The sequence below is a fragment of the Canis aureus genome, chromosome 12 (genome assembly GCF_053574225.1).
Source record: "Canis aureus isolate CA01 chromosome 12, VMU_Caureus_v.1.0, whole genome shotgun sequence".
NCBI lineage: Eukaryota > Metazoa > Chordata > Mammalia > Carnivora > Canidae > Canis > Canis aureus.
The window spans coordinates 14,477,084-14,502,339 of NC_135622.1; the positions used below are offsets into that span (position 1 = coordinate 14,477,084).

General features: G+C 36.0%; 1 protein-coding gene across 11 annotated transcripts in view; it reads right to left on the reverse strand.

Annotated features, from left to right (window-relative positions):
- The window catches only part of EXOC6B (exocyst complex component 6B), a 612,331-nt gene that overhangs the window by 353,506 nt on the left and 233,569 nt on the right, over positions 1-25,256 (reverse strand). For 10 of the 11 annotated variants that reach the window (XR_013349063.1, XR_013349062.1, XR_013349064.1 and 7 more), the window contains one exon: positions 10,846-11,022. The exons of the other annotated variant lie outside the window; for it this stretch is intronic. Coding sequence is in view for 7 of the 10 variants with exons in the window: in XM_077842877.1 (XP_077699003.1) it covers positions 10,846-11,022 (177 nt within the window). In the remaining 3 variants the exon portion in view is untranslated. The remainder of the gene's footprint in view (positions 1-10,845; positions 11,023-25,256) is intronic. 11 annotated transcript variants of the gene reach the window in all.

Genomic DNA, 25,256 nt, shown 5'->3' on the forward strand with positions numbered 1-25,256 from the left:
AGTAAAAATAGAATGAGAAAGATTTCTATGAACTAATATGGAACAATTCTCAAGATATATTTTCTAGTAAAAAAACAAGATACAAAAACATATATGCATTATTTTATTAATAGATTGTGTAAGGTATGAGGAAAAGTACTTGTACACACACACAAACACACACACTCATACTGATTACTTACAAAGGGTAGGCAGGAGTAAGGTAGAAGGGATAAAGAGGAGAATGGGATATCACTGAATATATCTTCTTATAAATTTTTGCTTTTTGAAACATGTTTACTTTTTACATATTCAAAAAATTAAATTAATAAGGATGGGACTCTAAAATATATACAAAATAAACAAATGAACCCAATTATATATCAATTTGGTAACAATCACACATAAGAAAAAGTAGCAAAATAATTTGAACAACACTCTGAATTATAGCCCTAGTGGGATATACTGTAGGATAAAAACAATTGCAAAGAAATCTTGAACCTCATACATTTACTGCTTTTAGTGACATTTGCACAGTAATTCTAAACTATTTTGCTTGTGTTATAGGAGCAGGCAATGGGTAAGTATATTAATTCTCTGGGAACCAGAATTCTCAGAGACACAAATATGGAATAGGAGAAGAGGAAGACTATGATATTTGGGTAAAACTAGAAGCATCAGCCTTAACTCAGGATTCATAAAACTGTCTATGTGTTAGTGCAGTGTGTGCATTTCTTAGCTCTGTCTGCAGAAGGAGTATACCTAATGCCTACATTTCAGTTTCTATATACAATTCTCCAGTAAAAAGGACAAGCATTCTTTGACAAAATAGCTGATTCCAGAGCTGGTGCAGAACTTGAAGTGAACCAAGAATATCCTGTGCCCAAAAAATGGAAGTGCTTCAAAACTGATGGAAATGTGTCAAAGGATAATGGAAAAGACTCCCACTGGCCAAACCTGGAACAATTAGAGAATCAAAATGAAAGACAAGAATGGAATATAACCCATTTTATATAAAATAAGAATTCAAGTACCAATACTGACACTTAAAAAAAAAAATGAGATAAAAGGAAAGTTCTGCTTTATAGAAGGAAGAATGCCAGCTAATCAATGTGAAAGAAACGATAAAAATAGAAAAATCACTGTTTTTTTTTTTTTTTACAGAAACAGTCTTTTATTTATTTATTTATGATACAGAGAGAGAGAGGCAGAGATACAGGCAGAGGGAGAAGCAGGCTCCATGCACCGGGAGCCCGACGTGGGATTCGATCCCGGGTCTCCAGGATCGCGCCCTGGGCCAAAGGCAGGCGCTAAACCGCTGCGCCACCCAGTGATCCTGAAAAATCACTGTTTATAATCAACACAGTAATACATGATTCAGGAACAAAGCATCAATGAATTCTAAATCACTAAATCAGAAAAACTGTTAGGGAACAGGATTGTCCCAGGACCTAAAAGTATCACGCCACAGATCACAATTACAAACAGAGAAGGGTACCTTTATGATGCAAAAATCTGGTAGACACCACCTTAACCAACAGTGTGCCTTCTGATGTGATGTACTAAAAAGGACATAATATTACTTTCATAATAGTCCTGTCAAAAATGATCAGCCTAAACCTAATCACAAGGATTACCAGACGTATCTAAATAGAGGGATATTAAAGGAGAATAAACAAACATAAAAATTAAATGTAATGTGTGATACTTGTCTAGATGTAGCTGTAGGAAAAGTGAAAAATAATCTGCTATATAGGAGATTATTGGGACAACTGGGGAAATTTGTACATGGGTTATATGTTAAGTGGTAGTATCATATCAGTGTTAAAATTCCTGAGTGTGATCACTGCATTATAGTTATGTAGAAGAGTGTCATTTTTGGTAAACCAAATATTATAGTATTGAGATTTCAAATATGATGAATGAAGCACACCACTTCTTTTCAAATAGCTCAGGTTTGGTGGGGAGAAGAGGACTGATGAAATAGATTCTTTCAAAATCAAATTTTTAAGGTAGAAAGTCCCAAATTATAGTAAGTGGAGTATTTAAGTGAAGGTACATGGATGTTCATTTTACCACTCTTCTAACTTTTCTGAAGATCTAAAATTCTTTTTAAAAATAAATTATTTTAAAGATTTTATTTATTTATTCATAAGAGACACAGACAGAGAGAGAGGCAGAGACACAAGCAGAGGGAGAGAAGTAGGCTCCATGCAGGGAGGCCAATGCAGTACTCAGTCCTGGCTCCCCAGGATCACATCCTGGGCTGAATGCGGCGCTAAACCGCTGAGCCACCTGGGCTACCCTTAAAAAATAAGTTTTTATAAAGAAGGTGCTACTCTGGATAAGATTTTGGGGTGTGGGCAAGATAGGTGAAGGGGGTCAAAAGGTACAAATTTCCAATCATAAAATTAAGAAGTCATATAGATGTAATGTATAGCATGGTAACTACAGTTAGCAATAGTACATTGCATATTTGTACGTTTCTAAGAGACATCTAAAAGTTCTCATCGGGCAGCCCCAGTGGCCCAGCGGTTTGGCGCCGCCTTCAGCCCGGGGTGTGATCCTGGAGACCCAGGATCGAGTCCCACATCGGGCTCCCTGCATGGAGCCTGCTTCTCCCTCTGCCTGTATCTCTGCCTCTCTCTCTCTCTCTCTCTCTCTCTGTCTCTCATGAATAAATAAAGAAAATCTTAAAAAAATTAAATAATAAAATAAAAGTTCTCATCATAAAAAAACAATGGAGCCTGCTTCTCCCTCTGCCTGTATCTCTGCCTCTCTCTCTGTCTCTCTCTCTCTCTCATGAATAAATAAAGAAAATCTTAAAAAAATAAAATAATAAAATAAAAGTTCTCATCACAAGAAAACAAAATTTTGTAACTAGGCATTCTGATGGATGTTAACCAGACAACTATGGTGATCATTTTGCAATATATGCAAATATTGAATCCTTATGCTGTACCCCTGAAATTAATATAATGTTAAAAATCAATTATACCTCAATTTAAAATAATGAGTGAGGGACGGCTGGGTGGCCCAGCGGTTGAGCATCTGCCTTCGGCTCAGGGCATAATCCCAGGGTTCTGGGATCGAGTCCCACATCAGGCTTCTCGCAGGGAACCTGCTTCTCTCTCTGCCTATATTTCTTCCTCCCTCTCTCTCTCATGAGTAAATAAAATCAATCTTTAAAAAAATAATGAATAGATAGATAGATAGGTGTTCAGAAGAGGTCACGTTTAGCTAGTCCTCAGGGAAAAGTAGAATTCAATATTTTAGACAAAGATGAGGGGAAAAGGAGTATATTCTCTCATTAGGGCTATTAGCAACTTATTACAGAGTGAAGGGGGTGGTTGAATAAGAATATAAAGGAGAAATTCTACAAGAACTGAAAAGTCAGGTAAGTGTTTAGAAATTGAAGAAAATAATTTCAAAATAACAAGAACTTTATACCATCAGCACAATGAAAAAATATTAACGATATTAAATCAATGTGAGCCGTAATATTCCCTGCCAATAGACAGACCTAAAAGCTAAAAGAATAAGAAAACCAAAACAGAATGTCTAAAGCATGCCATAGTTTTCATTCAACTTTCTAAATTGCTTTTATTGCTTTTGATTTTAAGTATGGGTATGTATTTACTCTTCATTTCATTATATGTATTCTTAATAGACCAGTTTTCATTAAGAATTAAAGAGAAGAGTGAATGGTTAAGCACCCAAATCTTGATCTCAGCTCAGATCTTGATCTCAGAGTCTTAGTTCAAGACCGCACTGGGGTCCACATACATACATAACTAATGAACAAACTAACCAAAAGGTACTCTGATGGGACACCTGGGTAGCACAGTCGGTTGAGTGTCCGACTCTTGGTTTCAGCTCAGGTTGTGATCTCAGGGTCATGAGACTGAGCCCCACATTGGGCTCCACACTCAGCACAGAATCTGCCTGAGTTTCTCTCTCTCTCTCTCCCTCTGCCCTTCTTCCCCTTCCAGGACTCTCTCAATCTCTCCCTCAAATAAATAAATAAAACCTAAAAAAAAAAAAAAAAAAAAAAGAAGAACTGAAGTGAAGTGAAGTGAAAAACCAAGACTACAAAAGTCAGTGGGTATTGGGTATAAGTGAATCAGGCCAACTTTTCAAATTGTATTCTCTTAACAGACATACTTTGTATGTGAAATATCTAGAACAACTACTCATTTTTACAAAGAACTCTGTTCTTATCATTTTTTTTACAAACATGTGACCCTTGTCAGTCTATCTTACAGTTTGCCATTTTTAAGTACAGATCCAGTGTAAGTAATAATATATTTCTCTCAATAGCACAAGTGTGATAATAAATGGCAACATCCAATGTGCAGACACAAAAGATATCATAGCTTAGTGGCAACCTTGCTACTCGAGGAGATTCTCCATACTTAGATAGAGGCTAAGTTGGAAATACAGATTTTTATGTGAATTCAACTACTTAAACGTTGGCAAATATTTTTAAAACTTTTAAGCACTATGTAAGCCAACAGTCATTTTGCAAACTCTTTCTGGCCCAGGGGCTGCCAATAGGCAGCCTCTGAATTTAACTCTAAAGTAATAATGGCATCCTTTACTTCACTTTAACTGACTGAGAAATAATCCTCATTTTGTTATCTTGTTGTCATTTGAAAGTGTTGCAATAAGTAATTTGAAATTTGGGTCAAATATCACAATAACCACAATTTTTCACAAGCAATTTAGCACCAATTAATTATTGTCACTATTTTAGAGGTGAGAAAAGAAACACTCAGAGAAATTACATGATTTGCTCTGATAACACAAAGCTGACAGAACTTGTACTTTCTAAATACAAATCCTGTGTTCCTTCCAATCTCCCTGTGTTATGGACTAAATTATATCTCCCCAAAATTTCTTATATTGAAGCTCTAAACCCCAATGTGACTGTATTTGGAAATACAGCCTTTCGGAAGATAATCAAGGTTAAATGAAGTCATAAGGGTGGAGCTCTAAGGAAATAGGATTGGTGTCTTTATTTTAAAAAAGGAAGACATACCAGGAAGATACAATCACAGAGAAAAAAACTGTGTGAGGATGAAGCAAGAAGACAGTCATCTGCAAGCCAAAGAAAGAGTCCTCAGCAGGAAACCAACCCTAGCGACACACTGATCTTGGGAATTCCAGCCTCCAGAACTGAGAGAAAATAAATTTCTGTTGTGTAGGCCAGGTACTCTATGGTATTTTGTTATGGCATCCCTGGCAAACAAATAATCTTGTTATCTCAAAATCAGTACAGTACCACATTATAAAGACATCTCAGAAGGCATTATATATTACATGATACTTGTATGTTAATTAGCAATTCCATCCTGTTAACTCCATATTTCAAAAGAGATACCAAAATCTTGAGAGCCAAATCTGACACGGATCATTTGGTCAACAACCATTTATTTGACCTACACCATACAAAGAGTTGTATGGGTAAAACAGTGACTACTACTCTTTCACAGTATAAACAATTAAAAGAGATACAAAATATATAAAGACACTTCTCCAAAGAAGACACACATAGGGCTAAACAAGCACATGAGAAAATGCTCTGTATCACTTGCCATCAGGGAAGTACAAATCAAAACCACAATGAGATACCACCTCACACCAGTGAGAATGGGGAAAATTAACAAGACAGGAAACAACAAATGTTAGAGAGGATATAGAGAAAGGGGAACCCTCTTAGGCTGTTGGTGAGAGTGCAAACTGGTACAGTCCATCTGGAAAACAGTGTGGAAGCTCCTCAAGAAGTTAAAAATAGAGCCACCCTAAGACCCAGCAATTGTACTACTGGGTATTTACCCTAAAGATACTGATGTAGTGAAACACCAGGACACCTGCACCTCAATGTTCATAGCAGCAATGTCCACAATAGCTGTGGAAGGAGCCTTGATGTCCTTCAACAGTCAAATGGATAAAGAAGATGTGGTCTATATATATACAATGGAACATTACTCAGCCATCAGAAAGGATGAATACCCACAATTTGCTTCGATGGATGGAACTGGAGAGTATTATGCTGAGTGAAATAAGTCAATCAGAGAAGGACGCTTCACTCATTTGTGGAATATAAGAACTAGTGAACGGGATTATAAGGGAAAGGAGGGAAACTGAGTGGGGAAAAATTAGAGAGGGAGACAAACCATGAGAGACTCCTAATTCCAGGAAACAAACAGGGTTGCTGAAGAATAAGTCTGTGGGGGGATAGAGTAACTGGGTGACAGGCACTAAGGAGGGCACTTGATAGGATTAGCATGGATGTTATACTATATGTTGGCAAATTGAATTTAAAATAAAAAAAATAAAAGAGATACAAACTAGAATAAGAATGTGCCAGAAATATGGTACCAAGGAAGTGTTCTAAGAATGCAGACGCTCTGAAGTAACCTAGAAACAAAAAAAGAAATCACAGGCCCTGCTTCAAACTATTTCTTATCCAATATTGCTTTATTTCAAGCAGATTATTTACAGTAGATAGTGTTCCACCAGTCCATGCAAATATATGCTATCAAAAACTGTATTAACTTGTATTTTACCTTTATTCCCCCAAAAAAGGATATAGTCATATCCCATAATAGTAACTATTATATACTCATAGCATTGTGTGTGCCAAACACTGTGATGAGACCATTATATATATATACACTATTTCAGTCAATCCTTACAACAGCTCTGCCTTCAGAAGGCATCATCGTTCCCCTTCTCACAAATAATATATCATTTAAAGTATCCTTGTACTTTATCTTGAGATATCTCAAAAACGATACACCTGGGGTGCCTGGGTGGCTCAGCTGGTTAAGTGACCAACCCATGATTTCAGCTCAGGTCATGATCTCAGGGTTGTGAGATCAAGTTCTCCAACCCCCCACCTCTCCTGCCCACACCCCCTCCCCAACCGCCGAGCTCAACGCTCAGCAGGGAGTCTGCCTGAGATTCTCCCTCTGCCCCTTTCCCACTCACATGCTCATGCACATGCACTCTATCTAAAATAAATAAATAAATCTTTAGAAAAAAAGAGACGCCTGATGAATCTAACACCACAAGTACATTCTCAATCTAAAAAGTTCACCACTTCTAAAACAAAATTGTTAAGTCCTATCTAAATATTTAGAGAAGAGCAATAACATCTACTTATTCCACAGGATGATATAGAGATTAAGAATAAATTCCCCAGATCATACATATTTACATTGAAAATGCCAATTGAATTAATTTATTATTATTATTTGATTATTTATTTAGCAATTTATATAGTTCAACTTTAATACATGACAAGTAAAAACAAACAAAAAAAAACAACCTTACTTTAATCAAGGTGACCCTTTCATTAGCTCAGACAAAAAATAAAGTACAATAGAGAATTTTACAGAGGAACACTTTTCCCTACAACACTTCTCAGGAATCAAGAGAATGACTATGTCAGTTGGTTCTCCATGTGAGCTGATTTTTTCATCCAAGATGATTTCATCTTCAATTCCCAGCCTATTTAGTTTTTCTATGTCTGGCACAAACTTTATTTCAGTTCAACAATATATTAAATACCTGCTTACTATGTTCTAAGCCATTTTCTAGGTGTTAGGGTTTTTTTACCCATCTCATTCTGTGGTCTCTCATTAAGTATTAGCACACTAAAGACATAGCAGTCTACAAATGTCACTTGACTCAAAGAATGTACTAAATGCACTTTCATTAAAAGTACAGGAAAGAGAAAAAGTTCTCACTTCGGTGCATAAGAAAATACCTAAACTTAAGTATATTAAGTCCAAGTCATAAAATTTCATAAAAAATAATGCCGGTACTCTTTTGTATAAGAAATATATTTTAGAAAGCAAAAGATAACTTTCTCTTCAAGTACTGCATTCATTGTTGAAAAAATCTTAAGACATAATAATGAAAAATCAATAAGAAATCCAAACATTCAAGGTTTCTGTCTTCTTTATGCACTAAAAATGTTTCCTTGAGGTCCTCTATAGCCCCGCAACCTCAAGTGTGCTATGTGTACAGAAGAAGCACCATCCTCACCTGGGAGCCTGTTACAAATGCAGATTCTCAGATTTCATCCCCAACCTGCAAGATCCAAATCTGCATTTTATAATGATTTGATGGTGATTTCTATGCAGATTAAAATTTCAGAAGCACTTAACTTATAACCTGTGTTCTTAACATGGCTTCTGAGGGCAAACTGAGTTTCAGAAATCCCCTGAAATTTCATGCACAACTTTTTTGAGTGAATACATGTATATTTCACTGGGGAAATACGCCATATATATTTTTTATCAAACTCTCAAAGAAATATATGAACCCAAATAGATTAAGAATCACTGCCTTACAGGATTCTGTGCCACAGTTTAGAAGTCAAAATATTTCAAAAACTATTTATGCTGCTCTCAATGAGGCCTGTTGAAGAATGACAAGAATGAAGGTCAGAACGTCACAGTGGGTCACGAAAGATCTTATCTGAAGAATTTATTCACACCATGCAAGAACTATGCCAAGAAACCAGTTTGGAGACATCTAAATAAATAATTCTCTACATGAGGTTTGAGATTAAGAATGTGCACTTGAAGAAGATTCAAACTGAGAAGTAAATAAATAGAAGGTACGATTTTTTTTAAAGATAGGATGCCATTAGATGACAGTGAAGTGCTGAATTCTTGTTGTAAGAGCTCAATCAGCAAATCTCTAACAGGATTCTGTTTGATTTGGGATATATGACCATTTTAAAATGTTAACTTCCAAGTACATTCTTATAATACTTCATTTATGAGAAACCCTCAACACATTTCATAGTCCCAATTTATCTTCTCTGGGCCTCAGAAGACAAAACAAAGAAGAAATATAGCACAAAAACTAAAGAGGATTTGCACAGGATCTTCAGTGAGCTCATGATAAAGAATGGCTTGTATCCATAAGGTTCTCACTATATGTGAGACCATGTATATATTTCATTCTTCCACCTTATCATCTAGCCATCTCTTTGAGGTATATATTATTGAGGGTATAGACTATGTCTAACTTCTGTTTTCCTTAGGTCACAGTGCCTTATAAGAATTTAATTTCCTTAACAGGTACCCAAAATGTAAATGAAGGGCATTAAGTATTCTTTCTTGATTCTGATGCTTGCTTGTACCACTACTAAGTTGCCATCAGTGACGGGCCTAATACCTGAGAGTCTGGTCTTCAGGGTAGATCCATATCCTACCATAACAGTCACTTCAAGCAAGAAGAGAGGATGCTAGAAAATACTCAGGAGAACCAAGTCTTCTCTGCCCCTTTCTGTTTCTGTAGATATCAGGCAAGTGCCTGGTTCTTTTCTTAGCTCTATTTCTTATCCAGGTGCAATAGGGATTTTGATGAAACTCTCACACATTGTTAACTACTAATGTATCTCATTTATGTAATAAACACATCCTGATGAACAAAATGACAGTAGTGATACATAACACAAGGTGGCAAAAAAGATTAACAACAGAACAGAAACTAACATTTGCTGACCACCTTTTATGGAGCAGACACTTGTACAATCCTATGGCATAGACTACGATCTTTACTTGACAGATGAAGACTCAAGTTTCAACAGATTCAACAGTTACCTAAAATTCCCAAGTTAGACAGTGGCAAGTTTGAGGGTATAGTTTTTGGGTGAGAGGGGGATTAAGAATAAGAAGGGCAGTCAGACAGAACAAAGAACAAAGATGGAGAAGACCGTAACCCCAATTTTATCTGAAGAAACGAAACAATGCAAAAGAGCCAAGTACTTAAAGGCAAACAACTGACAGAGTGCAGGCATAAATGGTTCCTCACACATGTCAGTGGACATTTAAAAAAGTAAGTGATGTGAGTAATAATGATAATTTTAAAAAACAAAATATAACAAAATGGCAAAGCCAGGATCTAGATGCAATCTGTAGGACTACAGTGTTCATGCTCCTGATCACTACATTCACAAAGAAACTGATCCAGTTTATTCAAATGGTAAGTATTTAGAAAAACATTTTAACAAGAAATCTCAAGTATTCCCAGTAGTTTTATTTTTAAAAACACATTAAATTTACTTCCAACAACAAATCAGGATATAAATACATGTACTAGTTAAGCCAACTGAAAGTGATACAGAACTGATCTAAGAGGTTATGGATGTCACAAAATTCCCAGATTCTCCATAATTGCTCATGTATTTATTTCTTTCAGAAATCCATTCTCAAATTTTTGGAGCCTTTTTCTATTATTAATTTAAGACCCCTTTATTTGTACCCCACTTTTAAAGCAACATCTTTTGTCTCAAGTAACCATGTTCCAGTTCAGAGGAGGTCACCTATATCTTTCTCTATGTCAGGTAAACTCTACTTTTTCCTTAATGTAGTAACCAGTTGGTATATAGTCAAAAACCTTGAAACTTAAAAAATAAAAAATGGTTAAGTATATTCAAAATCTAAACAATTAGAATCTAAAATACCATGGTGTATCTCCAATTTCCTTGTGTTGAGGCCCATTTGTGTTTAAAATGGTATTTAATATCCGTAAGATCACACAAGTTGTATTACCTGGGTAAATCCTTTATCACATCTCAAATATACTACATTTAAACCTAACATTATGGGTACCTGGGTGGCTCAGTCAGTTGGGTGTCTGCCTTCAACTCAGGTCACAATTCCAGGGTCCTGAGATTGAGCCCCGCAGTGGGCACTCTGCTCAGCAAGGAGCCTGCTTCTCCCTCTCTTATTGCTTGCCTTCTCTCTCTCTCTCTCTCTCAAATAAATAAATATAATCTTAAAAAAAAAAAAGTAAACGTAACATTAGTCTCATTTCCCCAGTTCAAATGTTGGTTACCTCTTCGTCATCTTCCTCATCTTCAACATCCAGGATTCCTGAATCCTGTTCAGACTTGGGGCTAGTGCTTTCTAACTCTGTATCAAAAATTGTGTACACGTCTTTCTTAGATTTTCTCTTGCTACCTATTCTGGGTTGTTGCAAGACGATGTTATCCAAGTTTCTTTGCTGTTGTGCCTAGGATAGAAACACATACACACGCATTAAAAAGGAAGAAAGAAAGAAAATGACTTAATTCAGCATTCAAAGAACTTCTAATTTTGAACAAGTTGGTGTCTTAAAGAAAATACAATAGGATGTCTTAAGACAGTTTTAGTCCCAGAAATAAAATCAAACACATTAATATATACATTTTTTAACCCTGAAGTTACTCATCTTGATTCATTTCCCAGAAAAGAAGATAATCAGTCGATGTTATCAGAAGACTTTCAAATATACTCACTACATCACCACAAAAATGAAGCCTACTCTTCTTCACCTACACAGGTAAGAGATTAGTGCAAATGACTAAACATGCATCTCCCACGAGATACATGCCATGCTGGGATCATTGTGGTTGAGGGAAGAGGGACAAGAGCTTTTTAGCTTAGTAGACCCTTGAGAACAGTTCTGTGGTTATAAGAGACCAACAAATGTAATCAGGAGAATGAAACATCTTAATAGAGTAATTTGAACTAACTAATCCTTCAGAATTGCATGATCTTAATCTGTGTAAAACAGAATTTTAAAGGGTTTCTTCTTCTGAACTTTCATAAAAAGGAAATGTAACCCACTCGGCTTTATAAAACAGATTCAGATGGTGTGGTTTCAATCCATGCAAAGAAGTGGAAAGTGTGACTATGTGGAGTCAGTGACATAAGTATTAAACCACACGGTGCTAGAGCTGAAAGTGACCTTAGTCACGACTCAGGGAAATGAGGCTGGAAGACAAAAGATTTGTTTGAGGTCACAAGGCTAGTTAGTGGTCAAGTAGAAGCTCAATGTGTAATCTCCTAAATCCAGAGGAGAAATCTTCCTACTACACCAATAGATCCTCAAAGCATGACAAAGTATTTCCCCCACAAAAGGTTCTGTTGTTGAATACATGGGAAACACTGTTGTCATGGAGCCTTGTAGGTACACAATGCACATTAAGAGAATAAAAATTGAGAGAAATCTTTTTTAAGGAAACTTCTTTATTTGGTTTAACCCAGCATGTTCCAAAATATTTCACAATGGAACTTCCACTATTTTTTAAATAATGCTCAGTGTCATCCTAAGACACAAAGCTTAAGAAGTATGGTCTCTCAAAATATGCATTTCTTAATCAATATTTGACATTTCCCCTCAGTGACAGGCAGAAATTAGTTCTGGAGAAAATCAGAGTCTCCAAATATTCTGAATGAGATTAAGAAATTCAAGATAAATAAATATTAAGAATGTTAGTGCAGGCACTGGTTAAATGAGACAATTACAATAGGACAGAGAAAAACTTGAATTATGGGAGCCAGTTTCTGCCAAGAAAATGAAAAGAATCTACATTCCAGAGATTTGAATCAATGGACAAGCTTGTTTCCATGCATAATATTCACTGATATTTTGGTTTGACTTACATAAAATATACATGGCTTCAGTAACAAACTGAAAAAGAGAGGTTACCCAAAAACATTTAATTTATGTTTGTACATAAAATATCCTATCCTCCAAGCATATGAGAACCTCAATTAGATAAAAGTCTTTCAAAAGTAAGAAGTTCTTTTCCACTTTCAAGCAAATCACACAAAAAAGGATTAAGGACTCTGGGGAAGCACAAAAGAAGGGAGAACTTCCTAGAGCTTTCATATTTAAAAAAAGCAAGCCCTACACTAGAGTGATCACTTGTCTTTTAATCCTGTCCTTTTTAGTACAGCAAAACTAAAAGCTTTCATAAGGTGGTCTTAATCTATTCAATCCCAAATCATTTATTTTTCTTCACAATGGATAAAATACTACCAGTATATCAAAAGCAATCAAGAGGAGCCACATTCAAGTACTGTCATTTAAACTTGAAATGATACAAAACTGAAAGTATCCTAGGGAAGTAATTTTAGATCTTCTGTGATGTGTTCTTTTTAGGTGCTGCCGGATTTTCCTAACAATGTAAAGAAACGCAGTTTGGGCCAAATAGGTAAATTTAGATAGCAAACCCTATAGCTAGAAATCAAAGCACGGCAAATTGTAGTCCAAGGCTTTACCAGTACTTGAGGTCTCTCAAAATGATCAAGGCTTCTGTCTGTAAAAGAATAGTCAGGGCAGATCTGCTAAGCAGAAGCAGCCAAGTTGGAAACACGGAATCTCAGGTGGAACAATGAAATATTAAAATATGAATGAAAATGAAAATTACCATGGATCTAAACTCTGTTATGGGACTGGCAGGAAGTGGGAAAGAGTAAATATAGATAGAACTATATAAATGTATGCAATATATGCTAAAATTAAAATGTAACACTAAAGTCCGTGAAAAACAACAACAAAAGCCCTTCAGAGCTCTGTCCTAACATGCTCAACTATTTCACCAGGACCATTTATTCTGTCCCTCCAAAGACAACCTTTATAACCATGAACCAAAGCAGCAGCAGACTGATCTCTGCCATCTGTGTTGGATTGGGAGAGGAGGATACCAAGCAGACAAGTAGACCTTAGAAAGCACTAGGTGTTTTCTTTTTCTTAATTGTTGACTTTGTGACTAATTTTTATATACTTAATGACATCTTTCTCAAGATTCCTTCATATATATCCTTCTCTGATTTCCTAATATAGAGAAAGTAAGCAAGATTTCTTCCTCAAGCCCTCTTCTCTTTCCACTCTGACCACTCTCCCAAGACTCAGTAGCACATCGCCTATACTGCTTGTTGGTTCTACTGCCGCCTCACTTCCAACAGACCTAAAATGGAACTCATCACCTTCTCATTAGAATTCCCCTGCATATTAGGGCCAGGCTTCTCTTAAGCCACAGAATTCATCACACAAATTGAACATGAGGGAAACCGGGAGAAAAAATTTAAACAAGTACAAATCCCAATACCATCCCAACTTCCCTTAGACTCCAGCATAATGGAAGCTGAATCTAATTTTCCAATGTGCTTATCCAGTACTCTCCACCATGAATCTTCAACTTGGATCAAACTCTACCACATAATACATTAGAAACAGTATGCCATTTCTCTACTGGATGACCTCTCCCTGCCTACATCCAACCTGTCCTCTGAATCCCAACTAGAACTCTTTTCCCTTAGGAAGCCTCCTTTCGCTGTGCTAACTCAGAGTGCACCCTCTCCATATCCCTACTGTCCGCCAAATGTGTACTGAATGTCTCTTGGTACCAGGCATTGTGCTGCATCCCAGGCCTACAAAGAATCAGATGGAGTCCCTGACTTGTGAACCTCACCTCATACTGTTACAGGAAGCAAAGAGAGGCAAATAAGTGGCTGAAATTTAGTGCAATAAGCATAATAACAGAAACACAGATGCATAATTAGACATAGGAGGAAGTAATCATATCTGCTTGGAGGGAATTCCAAATAGGCTCCACAGACGAAGGAGTAGCAACCTGTGCTTTTTTTTGCCAAGGAAGATAGGTAAAAGAATAAGCGTGAGAAACGATCATCATGTGTGAAATAACATTACCCACCCAAGGAATAAGTAATTCTGTATGAAAGCACAGGTGATAAAGAACTACCAAGAGATAAAGAAGCCATACAAAGTGGTCTGAAGTTTGCTAGTAGGCAAGGGAGAAACAACGAAAGAATGCAAGCAGAGGCAGACCTGGATCAGCTTTACAATTCAGGCAAATCCTCCAGGAGCCGAGGAGCAGTCAACTGGGAGAAGACAAGGACTAGAAACAGAAAACCCAATATAGATCACTAGGACAGTCCAAATAACAATGAGGACTTGAATTAAGGTAGGAGCAGACAGATGACTGGCAGAAGCAACAGAATTTACTGATTTCAATGCAATACCTGGAAGAGAGGAAGGAAAAATAAGATTATTCTGGTCTTGATGACTAAAGGATGAGGTCTTCCAAACAGAAGAACCACAGAAATAATAAGTTGAAGGAGGATAGAAAAGAGGTATTCAGTAAACCTGTCAGGTAGTCAGGTTAAAAAAAAAAAAAAGACAGGACAGCACTTTAGTGGGTAACTCTTCTCTTTGAGGATAGGAAACACATTTCATCATTCATCACTCATCCCCCAAACCCAGATATGGTGACACATACATAGTAAATTTAGATAAATGTTTACTATGTAAAGGCAATGGATAACAAAAGAAATATATTAAGAATGAGATTTGGCTTAATTAAAGAGATGATTTGGATGTTCTCCTACCTAATAAAAAAGGGGAAAAACAGAAAGAAAAAAAAAAGAGAGAAGGAGTAAACACCCGTAAGAATTATCTGAACTGGACTATTAACCTAGTATGTCTACATATAAAAAAATGTCTACATATGTTAATAAATAAAGTTTTATTGTGAAATACAACTTCCAAGGGTACCTAGCAGTAAAACTCAGTTGAAATTCTGTGAATCAAATAGCAGAGGCTCCGGTCTTTATCAACCTAATACTGACCTCTAGTGGATTAAAGAAATACATTAAAATGACCTTCAGAATCAGAAACTAGCTGAAGAGAGGTCTCTAGGTGTATAGGTTTGGAGGCCTGACAGGATTATATGAGCTTCAATTATAGATAGATAGATAGATAGATAGATAGATAGATAGATAGATAGATAGATCAAGGGAGGGGGTAAGCTTCTTAGAGTTAAGACAAGTCTATTTTTTTAATTTATTTCTTATTGGTGTTCAATTTGCCAACATATAGAATAACACCCAGTGCTCATCCCATCAAGTGCCCCCCTCAGTGCCCATCACCCAGCCACCCCCAAGGCAAGTCTTTAAATCTAAGCTCTACAATTTAGTAATTCTATAACTTTGGGTAAATTCTTTCCTTCTCTGTGTAACATCCCTATCTATTAAAAAAAAAAAAAGATTAAAAGAAATGTATCTCAGAGCTGTCACAAGGTTTAAATTAGATAATGTTATGTAAAGTACCTTGAATTAAAAGACAAGTCAAACAGAAAAAAAAAAAAACACTAAGAATTTTAAGCTGCGCCTGTCTTCCCTCTAAAAATGAGATAGGAACCTTGTTTTAAGGTCTAGGAGAGAAGCATCTAAGCTAGCAATATTTAGATGCATAATCATTAATGGCATCTAATACTGCTACTCATTGCCACTCAATGTTGTATTTGTATTACATTTCAAGTCTTAGATCTCTATTCAGGACACACCTGGTACTCCAGATCCTCTCAGTCTCAGCTTATTCCAGCTAGAGCATCAGCAACCTGTTTTGAGTGCCACAGAGTAGAACCTAAAACCAGCTTTCACACTTACACCACACCTCTAGCTTCCTGTCATCACAAGAACTGTTCAGCATTCATGATTCTCAGCCCAGAAGTGAGACTGCCCTTGACCAAAGAGCTAAATGCTTCCCCGTTCTGCCCCTCCCACTGTTGTCAGTTCCATATGGCTTCTCAGAAGGCCTCATGGATCAAGGAATCAGACTGCCCTACAATGCACCATTGTACAGATTCTACCAACTTTTCTTCTCACCCTTCCTGACCCCTATTCCAATAGATCATGTGCTTAAATAAACCACTCAAATACAACCTCCTATGTTTCCCTCAGGGAAACCAAAGCTAAAATAACATCTCATACAACAATAAAATGAAGTAGAACTACGACCCTACGACCCCCTCTTTATGTCTTAAGCCCAAATGATAACCATGAAAATAACTGGCCAGATCAAGATACAAAAACTCTGAAGTTGTCTCTCTGAGTCTCACCAAACAAGGGAGATGCAAAAGAGAGGCAATATCACAACAAAGTTTCTTCATATTTACCAGCACTAGCTCTGGCAACTAGCATGCTTTGGCAACCAGCTCCAACATCTGATTCAAACAAATAGAAAACAAAACAGAAGATAGTGATTCAAAACTGAGGAAAAAGAACATATATCAAGATCATATTTAAAAAGTTATTTTTGCATAGTAGAGTCCATAAGGACATGTATATATGTATATACATGTATGAGTACTTTGTATGATACTTTAAAGGAAGGATAAATAGTTTTTCGTGTACCTTAATCAGATCCCAAAGAATTTCCATCAGTGGGATGAGTAATCTAGGATTATGATACCCTTCGAACTTTTTTTCATTGAGGAAGATAGTCACTATATTATTTTAAAATTATAACTGAGATCCTGAGCCCTTTGAAAGTTTCCAGTTCATATTTAAACCTGTATTTCCTTGAAGGGAGTAGTTTTAGCACTAACAAAACTCACTGCAATAAGATGTACTACATGTAGGGTATTACACTTTGTATGATGCAATAGTAAAATTTTATGCAATTCTCTTGTATATTAGGATAATTCTCAGCTCTTTTTATTTTTTTTCTCAGCTCTTTTTAAAGACTGTTTTTCCTTTGTCAATACACAAATGGACAGACCACATATACACAAACATGTTAATTACAGTTAACTGTAAAATAAATTAGAAAAAAATAAAAAAGGTATCAAAATCTCCATTCAGTAATATCAGTAATTTTGATGAATGACAACCCAACATACAAAGATTTCTGTACATGTGAAAGATTGCTCTTTTTGCTTATCTATATTTTCTATTTATCAGCAATTCACATTTATATTGGTAGGCCAAAAAAAAGAACCATACTAAATAAATTTCTTGTAATCTGCTTTCCCTCATAAATGTATCACAAATATCTTTCTCTGCAAATAAAAACATGTATAACAACATTTGCATGGTATTGCGTTTAAAAGAACACATGTTTATTTAAACATAGCCTACTATAAGATATTTATATTGCTCCCAATATTTTGCTGTTTAATAATGCTGTATAGACTATCTTCAGAACTAAACTTTTGTGTATATCCTTCATTATTTTATAGGGGAATTCCTAGAAGTAGAAAATGTAGATAGATGAAAGTATAAGTGCTACACATAATACTAAGAAACTGCCCTCCAGAAAAACTATGCCACTTCATAGTAGCACATCTAAGTGTATGAATGCTTATTTCCCAGCCCCTACAGAATCACTAGACATGACTACCCTCTGCCCATTGAATATAAAGGTTTCTAAACATGACAACAAAAGGCAGAATATATAAAATATATATATTAATATAATATAATTATAATTATAATATAAAATATAGTTATATTGTATATAAAATATAGTTAGATTTGACTATGTAAAAAAAATTTTAATTTCCACTCTACAATTTCATTAGTATTTATTTTCCTCTAGTCCTTCTATGATTTACTTTACAATAATATGTTTAATCCTTCTACAACTTTACCTTGAGTGTTACATAGAGGTGTAACCTCTCACTCAAATAATTACTTATTCCACTTTGATTTTTTTTTTTTAAATTTATTTATGATAGTCACAGAGAGAGAGAGAGAGAGGCAGAGACACAGGCAGAGGGAAAAGCAGGCTCCATGCACCGGAAGCCCGACGTGGGATTCGATCCCGGGTCTCCAGGATCGCGCCCTGGGCCAAAGGCAGGCGCTAAACCGCTGCGCCACCCAGGGATCCCTCCACTTTGATTTTTTAGAAAACTTCATCTTTATCCAACTAATTTATTTCATTTTAAATGTCTGCCAAGTGAAAACAATAAATAAATAAATAAATAAATAAATAAATAAATAAATAAATGTCTGCCAAGTGAATATAAGTTCATGTTTTTAAAAATCTGAGAATACTAAAATTATTTTATGAGAAACAGTAGCACCCACTTATGCTTTTTCTCACCCTCAATTCTGTTCTGTAGAGTTAATATTTTTACATCCACATCTCTAAAAAATACCCTATACTTTAAAATTTATATAAAAAAGTGGGGGAGGGGGGACATCAGGATGGCTCAGCGGTTGATCCTCTGCCTTTGGCTCAGGGCGTGGTCCCAGGATCCAGAATGGAGTCCCATATCGGGCTCCTTGCCAGGAGCCTGCTTCTCCCTCTGCCTGTGTCTCTGCCTCTATCTCTCTTTCTGTGTCTCTCATAAATAAATAAATAAAATCTATTTTAAAAATAAAATAAATACCCTATACTTTATGGTAAAAACTTAGCTCACTTAAAAATCCAGACCCCTTACCTTATCGCTTCTTCAATTATCTTCCCAGCATAGTATTTTAAGTTAAAGCAATAATCATGTTAATCATTATGTCAGGTAAGCATTCTATCTCCCCACAGAGCCAAGTATATATGCAATGATTACATATATTTAGTTATAGTTTTCTGTTTTGATTATAGCTTTTGTTTTTGAGTTTCAAATTCTCTTTTAATTCTGTAATGTAACATTCTAATGATAATAATCTTTGTGTCTTCAAAAAGGTTATCATAATAAGTATAATAGGCACCCTATCCAGACTGTATTATTCCTAAAGGCATAAGTAACCTGAGTTGATTGTCCTAGAGGGCTGCTTAATAAATGTCATTTCAGAGGGGACTTACTTTCATCTTTCACTGGAGTTAGAGCCATAGTTTCCTAAATTCTGTACGTCTTCAAGTGATTCTTTTTTTTTCCTTCAGATTATTTATTTATTTTAGAGAGATGATGGAGTAGAGGGAGAGGAAGGGAGAATCTCAAGCAGACTCCAGGCTAAGCGCTGAGCCCAACACAGGGCTCAATCTCATGACCCTGAGATCACGACTTGAGCCAAAACCAAGAGTCAGATGCTTAACCCATTGCACCACCCAGGCATCCCTCTTTAAGTAATTCTTAAGAAGTGACACATGAAAGTTAAATTTCCTGAGTCCTTGAAGTCTAAAAATGACTAATCATTCTTCACATAAACTGATAAAATAATTAACTGAGTAAAGAATTCAAGGTTCCTCAGATTATTCAAGACATTGTTCCATTGTCTTCTAGCATCCATTATTGCTAATGAGAAAGATTATGCCATTTTGAACTTCATTCTTTTGTATATGATACTACTTTTTCTCTCTGGAAGCTTTTCAAATCTCTTTACTCTATGTGTTCTAAACTTCACAATGGCATACCTTGGTGTAAATCTTTACTTCATCCATTCTGCTGGGTAAGTAATATATATCCATGAACCTGATAATTTGAGTCTTTCAGAATAAAGGGAATTTTCTTATATTACGGCTCTGATAATTTTTTCCCTTTATCTGGAATTCCTAATGGATACTGAATTCTCCTGTAAAACCTCCTGATGATCTCCGTAACATTTTTAAATAAAAGTCAAATCTTTAATTTTTGAGAATACCAATTAGTTTTTTTTAAACATATTATTCTGTTTCTGCATTGTCTGTTCTCTCCTGATAATTTTTCTTATTGTTACTTGTTTTCACATATTGGTAGATCTGGGTCTCTCTCTTTCCAGTTGGATATTTTTCCCTCAACTGTCTGTTAATTCTTGAGCAGCCATTCATGTTTAACAATAAGTCACTTAAGAGCTTACAGAAAGGTCTGTGAGCATGGGAAGCCTTGTCAACCAACAGGCTTCAACTTTAGGGAGTTCAAGGAGGGAAATAACCTCTTTGCTGATGAAATCCAAATGGTGCTCCATGGCAGTCTTTTATGAATTTCCCTAGAAAGGAATCTTCTAATCTTCCACCTAAGAATTAAAGTACAAATATTCCATGCATGGAGCAGAAGGAAGAAGAGGAAATGACTGTTTTGTATATTAATTTTCAACAAATCACACTATTTTAAACCCCTCATCTTAACCCACCATCTATATTTTTTTAAGATTTACTTATTTGAGAGAAAAAGTGCTCGTGAGTGAGAGAGAGCAGGGGTGGGAGGTACAGATGAAGAGGGAGAGAGAATCTAAAGTAGACTCCCGGCTGAGTGGGGAGCCCACTGAGATCATGACCCGAACTGAAATCAAGACACTGACACTCAACCAATTGAGCCACCCAGGCACACCCCCACTCCCATCTATTATTAACTCACATCTCAAATCTCAGCTTCTTAGGAGTTATCAATATGAACTGGACGGTTTTCTCCTTTCCATGGGTACTTTTGTTTATACTTCCACTTGTGGCTGCATACACCCTGCTATATTAGTTACCACTCTTCCCAGTGCTTTCTCTTTTTTTTTCTTCCACCTTTATTGAGGTATTACTGATATATAACTTACATAGTTCAAGTGGACAATGTGCTGTTCTGATATGCATACATATTGCAATATGATTACCACAATATGTTACTTAACATCTCCATCCATTCACATAATTATCATTTTTGTGTGTGGTGATAACATATATGACCTGCTCTCCTAACAACTTTCAAATATATAATATTGTTAATTTTAGTGACCATGCTGTATATTAGATCCCCAGAATTTACTCATCTAATAGCTGGAAATTTGTGTCCTCTGACCAACAGCCTACCCATTTCCCCCAGCTCCTAGGCCCTAAACATCACTACTTTTACCTTCTATTTCTATAAAATTGATGTTTTACATTTCACATATAAGTGATACCATATAGCTTTTATCTTTCACTATCTGACTTATTTAACTTAAGATAATGCATTCCAGGTCATTCCATGTTGTCACAACAGGCAGGATTTCCTTCTTTTTATGGCTGAACAATATTCTATAGTATATATATGCTACATTTCTTTATCTGTTCACCCACTGATGGACACTTAGGTTGTTTCCATGTTTTGGCTATTGAGAATAATGTCTCCAGCTTTGGTTCTTTTTCAGGATAGCTTTGGCTATTCAAGTTCTTTTGTAATTCCATACAAATTTTAGGACAATTTTTGTTTGTTTGTTTTTTGGGTTTTGTTTTGTTTTGTTTTTACTATTTCTTTGAAAACTGCCATTGGGCTTTTGATAGGAATTGCACTGAATCTGTAGATCACTTTGGGTACTAAGGACATTTTAACAATATTAATTCTTCCAACCAATAAACATGGGTTATGTTTTTTTAATTATTTCTGTCTTCTTCAGTTTCTTTTATCAATGTCTTACAATTTTCAGTATATAGATATTTCACCTCCATGGTTACATTTATTCCTATTTTATTATGCTTGATGCTACTGTAAATAAAATTGCTTTCCTTTTTTCTTTTACAGATAGTACAGTTAGTATATAGAAATGAAACTGATTTGGGGGTGTTGATATTATATCCTGCAACTGTGATGAATTTATTAGTTTTGATGGTTATTTTATAAAAACTATAAAGATTTTCTACATATAAGATCATATCATCTGTAAACAGAAACAGTTTTACTGCATTCTAATTTGGATGACTTATTTATTTTTCTTCACTAATCTCTCTGGGTAGGATTTCCAGTACTATGTTGAAGAGGAGCACTGAGAGTGAGCACCTTGTCTTCTTCCTGATTTCAGCACAAAAGTTTTCGACCCTTCACTGTTAGATGTTAGCTGTGGGTTTGTCACATACAGCCTTTATTGGAGCACCTGGGTGCTGCAGTCAGTTAGTCGTCCAACTCTTGGTTTCAGCTCCAATCGGGACCTCAAGGTCATGATATCAAGCCCCACCTTGGGCTCTGTGCTCATTCTCTCTCCCTCTCCCTTTCCCCTCCTACTCGTGCTCACTTGTGTTCATGCTCACTCTCTCTCTAAAATAAATAAATAAATATTATATATATATATATAATATATATATATTATATATATATCCTTTATTATACTCTGGTACATTTCTTCCATATCAATTTGTTGAGAGTTTTATGATGAAATGATGTTTTATTTTGACAAGTGCTTTTTCTGCATCTATTGAGATGACCATATAATCTTTACCTTTCATTCTACTAATATGATATATCACATTTATTGACTTGACTATGTTGAACCATCCACACATCCCAAGGATGAATGATACTTGATCATGGTATATGATCCTTTTAATGTGCTGATGAATTTGTCTGGTAATATTTTGTTGACAGTTTTTCATCTATATTTATCAGGGATATTCACCTGTAGAGCTCTTTTCCCCTACTGTCCTTATCTGAGTAATACTGGCCTCATTAAATGAGTGTGAGGGTATTCCTTCCTCTTAAGATTTTTGGAAAAGTTTAAGAAGGATCGATGTTAATTCTTCTTTAGATGTTTGGTAGAATTCATCAGTGAAGCCATCTGGTCCTATACTTTTCTTTGTTGGCAGGTTTTTGATTACTGCTTCAATCTCCTTACTTACTACTGTCTATTCAAATTTTTTTATTTCTTCCTGATCCAGTCATGGTAAGTTGTATGTTTCTATAAATTTATCTGTTTCTTCTAGGTTATCCAATTTGTTTGCAATTACGCATTTCTTATTATCATATTTCTGGGGTGTCAGTTGTAATGTCTCCTTTTGCAATTCTGATTTTATTTGACTCTTCTGTATTTTTTTTCTTCATCTAGCCTAAGGTGTGTCAATTTTGCTCATCTTTTCCAAAAAACTGTTCATACTTTCAGTGGTATTTTCTATTACTTTTCTGGTCTCTGTTTTCTGGTCTTCTCTTTTCTGGTCTCTTTCTTACTTCTGCTTTGATCTTTGTTATTTCTTTCCTTCTCTTAACTGTGGGCTTAGTTTTGTTGGGTTGTTTTTTGTTCCCTAATTCCTTAAGGTGTAAAGTTAGGTTGTCTGTTTATCATCTTTATATTTTCTTTTTTTTTTATAAATCTATTTTTTATTGGTGTTCAATTTGCCAACATATAGAACAACACCCAGTACTCATCCCACCAAGTACCCCCTCAGTGACCGTCACCCAGTCACGCCCACCTCCCCTTCCACCACCCCTAGTTCATTTCCCAGAGTTAGGAGTCTCTCATGTTCTGTCTCCCTCACTGATATTTCCCACTCATTTTTTCTCCTTTCCACTTTATTCCCATTCACTATTTTTTATATTCCCCAAATGAATGAGACCATATAATGTTTGTCCTTTTCCGACTGACTTATTTCACTCAGCATAATACCCTCCAGTTCCATCCACGTCGAAGCAAATGGTGGGTATTTGTTTTGTCATTTCTAATGGCTGAGGAATATTCCATTGTATACATAAACCACATCTTCTTTATCCATTCATCTTTCGATGGACACCGAGGCTCCTTCCACAGTGTGGCTATTGTGGACATTGCGGCTAAAAACATCGGGGTGCAGGTGTCCCAGCGTTTCACTGCATCTGTATCTTTGGGGTAAATCCCCAGCAGTGCAATTGCTGGGTCGTAGGGCGGGTCTATTTTTAACTCTTTGAGGAACCTCCACGCAGTTTTCCAGAGTGGCTGCACCAGTTCACATTCCCACCAACAGTGCAAGAGGGTTCCCCTTTTTCCACATCCTCTCCAACATTTGTGGTTTCCTGCCTTGTTAATTTTCCCCATTCTCAATGGTATGAGGTGGTATATCTCATTGTGGTTTTGATTTGTATTTCCCCGATGGCAAGTGATGCAGAGCATTTTCTCATGTGCTTGTTGGCCATGTCTATGTCTTCCTCTGTGAGATTTCTCTTCATGTCTTTTGCCAATTTCATGATTGGATTGTTTGTTTCTTTGGTGTTGAGTTTAATAAGTTCTTTATGGATCTTGGAAAATAGCCCTTTATCTGATACATCATTTGCAAATATCTTTTCCTATTCTGTAGGTTGTCTTTTAGTTTTGTTGACTGTATCTTTTGCTGTGCAAAAGCTTCTTATCTTGATGAAGTCCCAATAGTTCATTTTTGCTTTTGTTTCTCTTGCCTTCGTGGATGCATCTTGCAAGAAGTTACTGTGGCCAAGTTCAAAAAGGGTGTTGCCTGTGTTCTCCTCTAGGATTTTGATGGAATCTTGTCTCACATTTAGATCTTTAATCCATTTTGAGTTTATCTTTGTGTATGGTGAAAGAGAGTGGTCTAGTTTCATTCTTCTGCATGTGGATATCCAATTTTCCCAGCACCATTTATTGAAGAGACTGTCTTTTTTTCAGTGGATAGTCTTTCCTCCTTTGTTGAATATTGACCATAAAGTTGAGGGTCCACTTCTGGATTCTCTGTTCTGTTCCATTGATCTATGTGTCTGTTTTTGTGCCAGTACCACACTGTCTTGATGACCACGGCTTTGTAGTACAACTTGAAATCTGGCATTGTGATGCCCCCAGCTATGGTTTTCTTTTTTAAAATTCCCCTGGCTATTCGGGGTCTTTTCTGATTCCACACCAATCTTAAGATGATTTGTTCCAACTCTCTGAAGAAAGTCCATGGTATTTTGATAGGGATTGCATTAAACGTGTAAATTGCCCTAGGTAACATTGACATTTTCACAATATTAATTCTTCCAATCCATGAGCATGGAATATTCTTCCATCTCTTTGTGTCTTCCTCAATTTCTTTCAGAAGTGTTCTGTAGTTTTTAGGGTATAGAT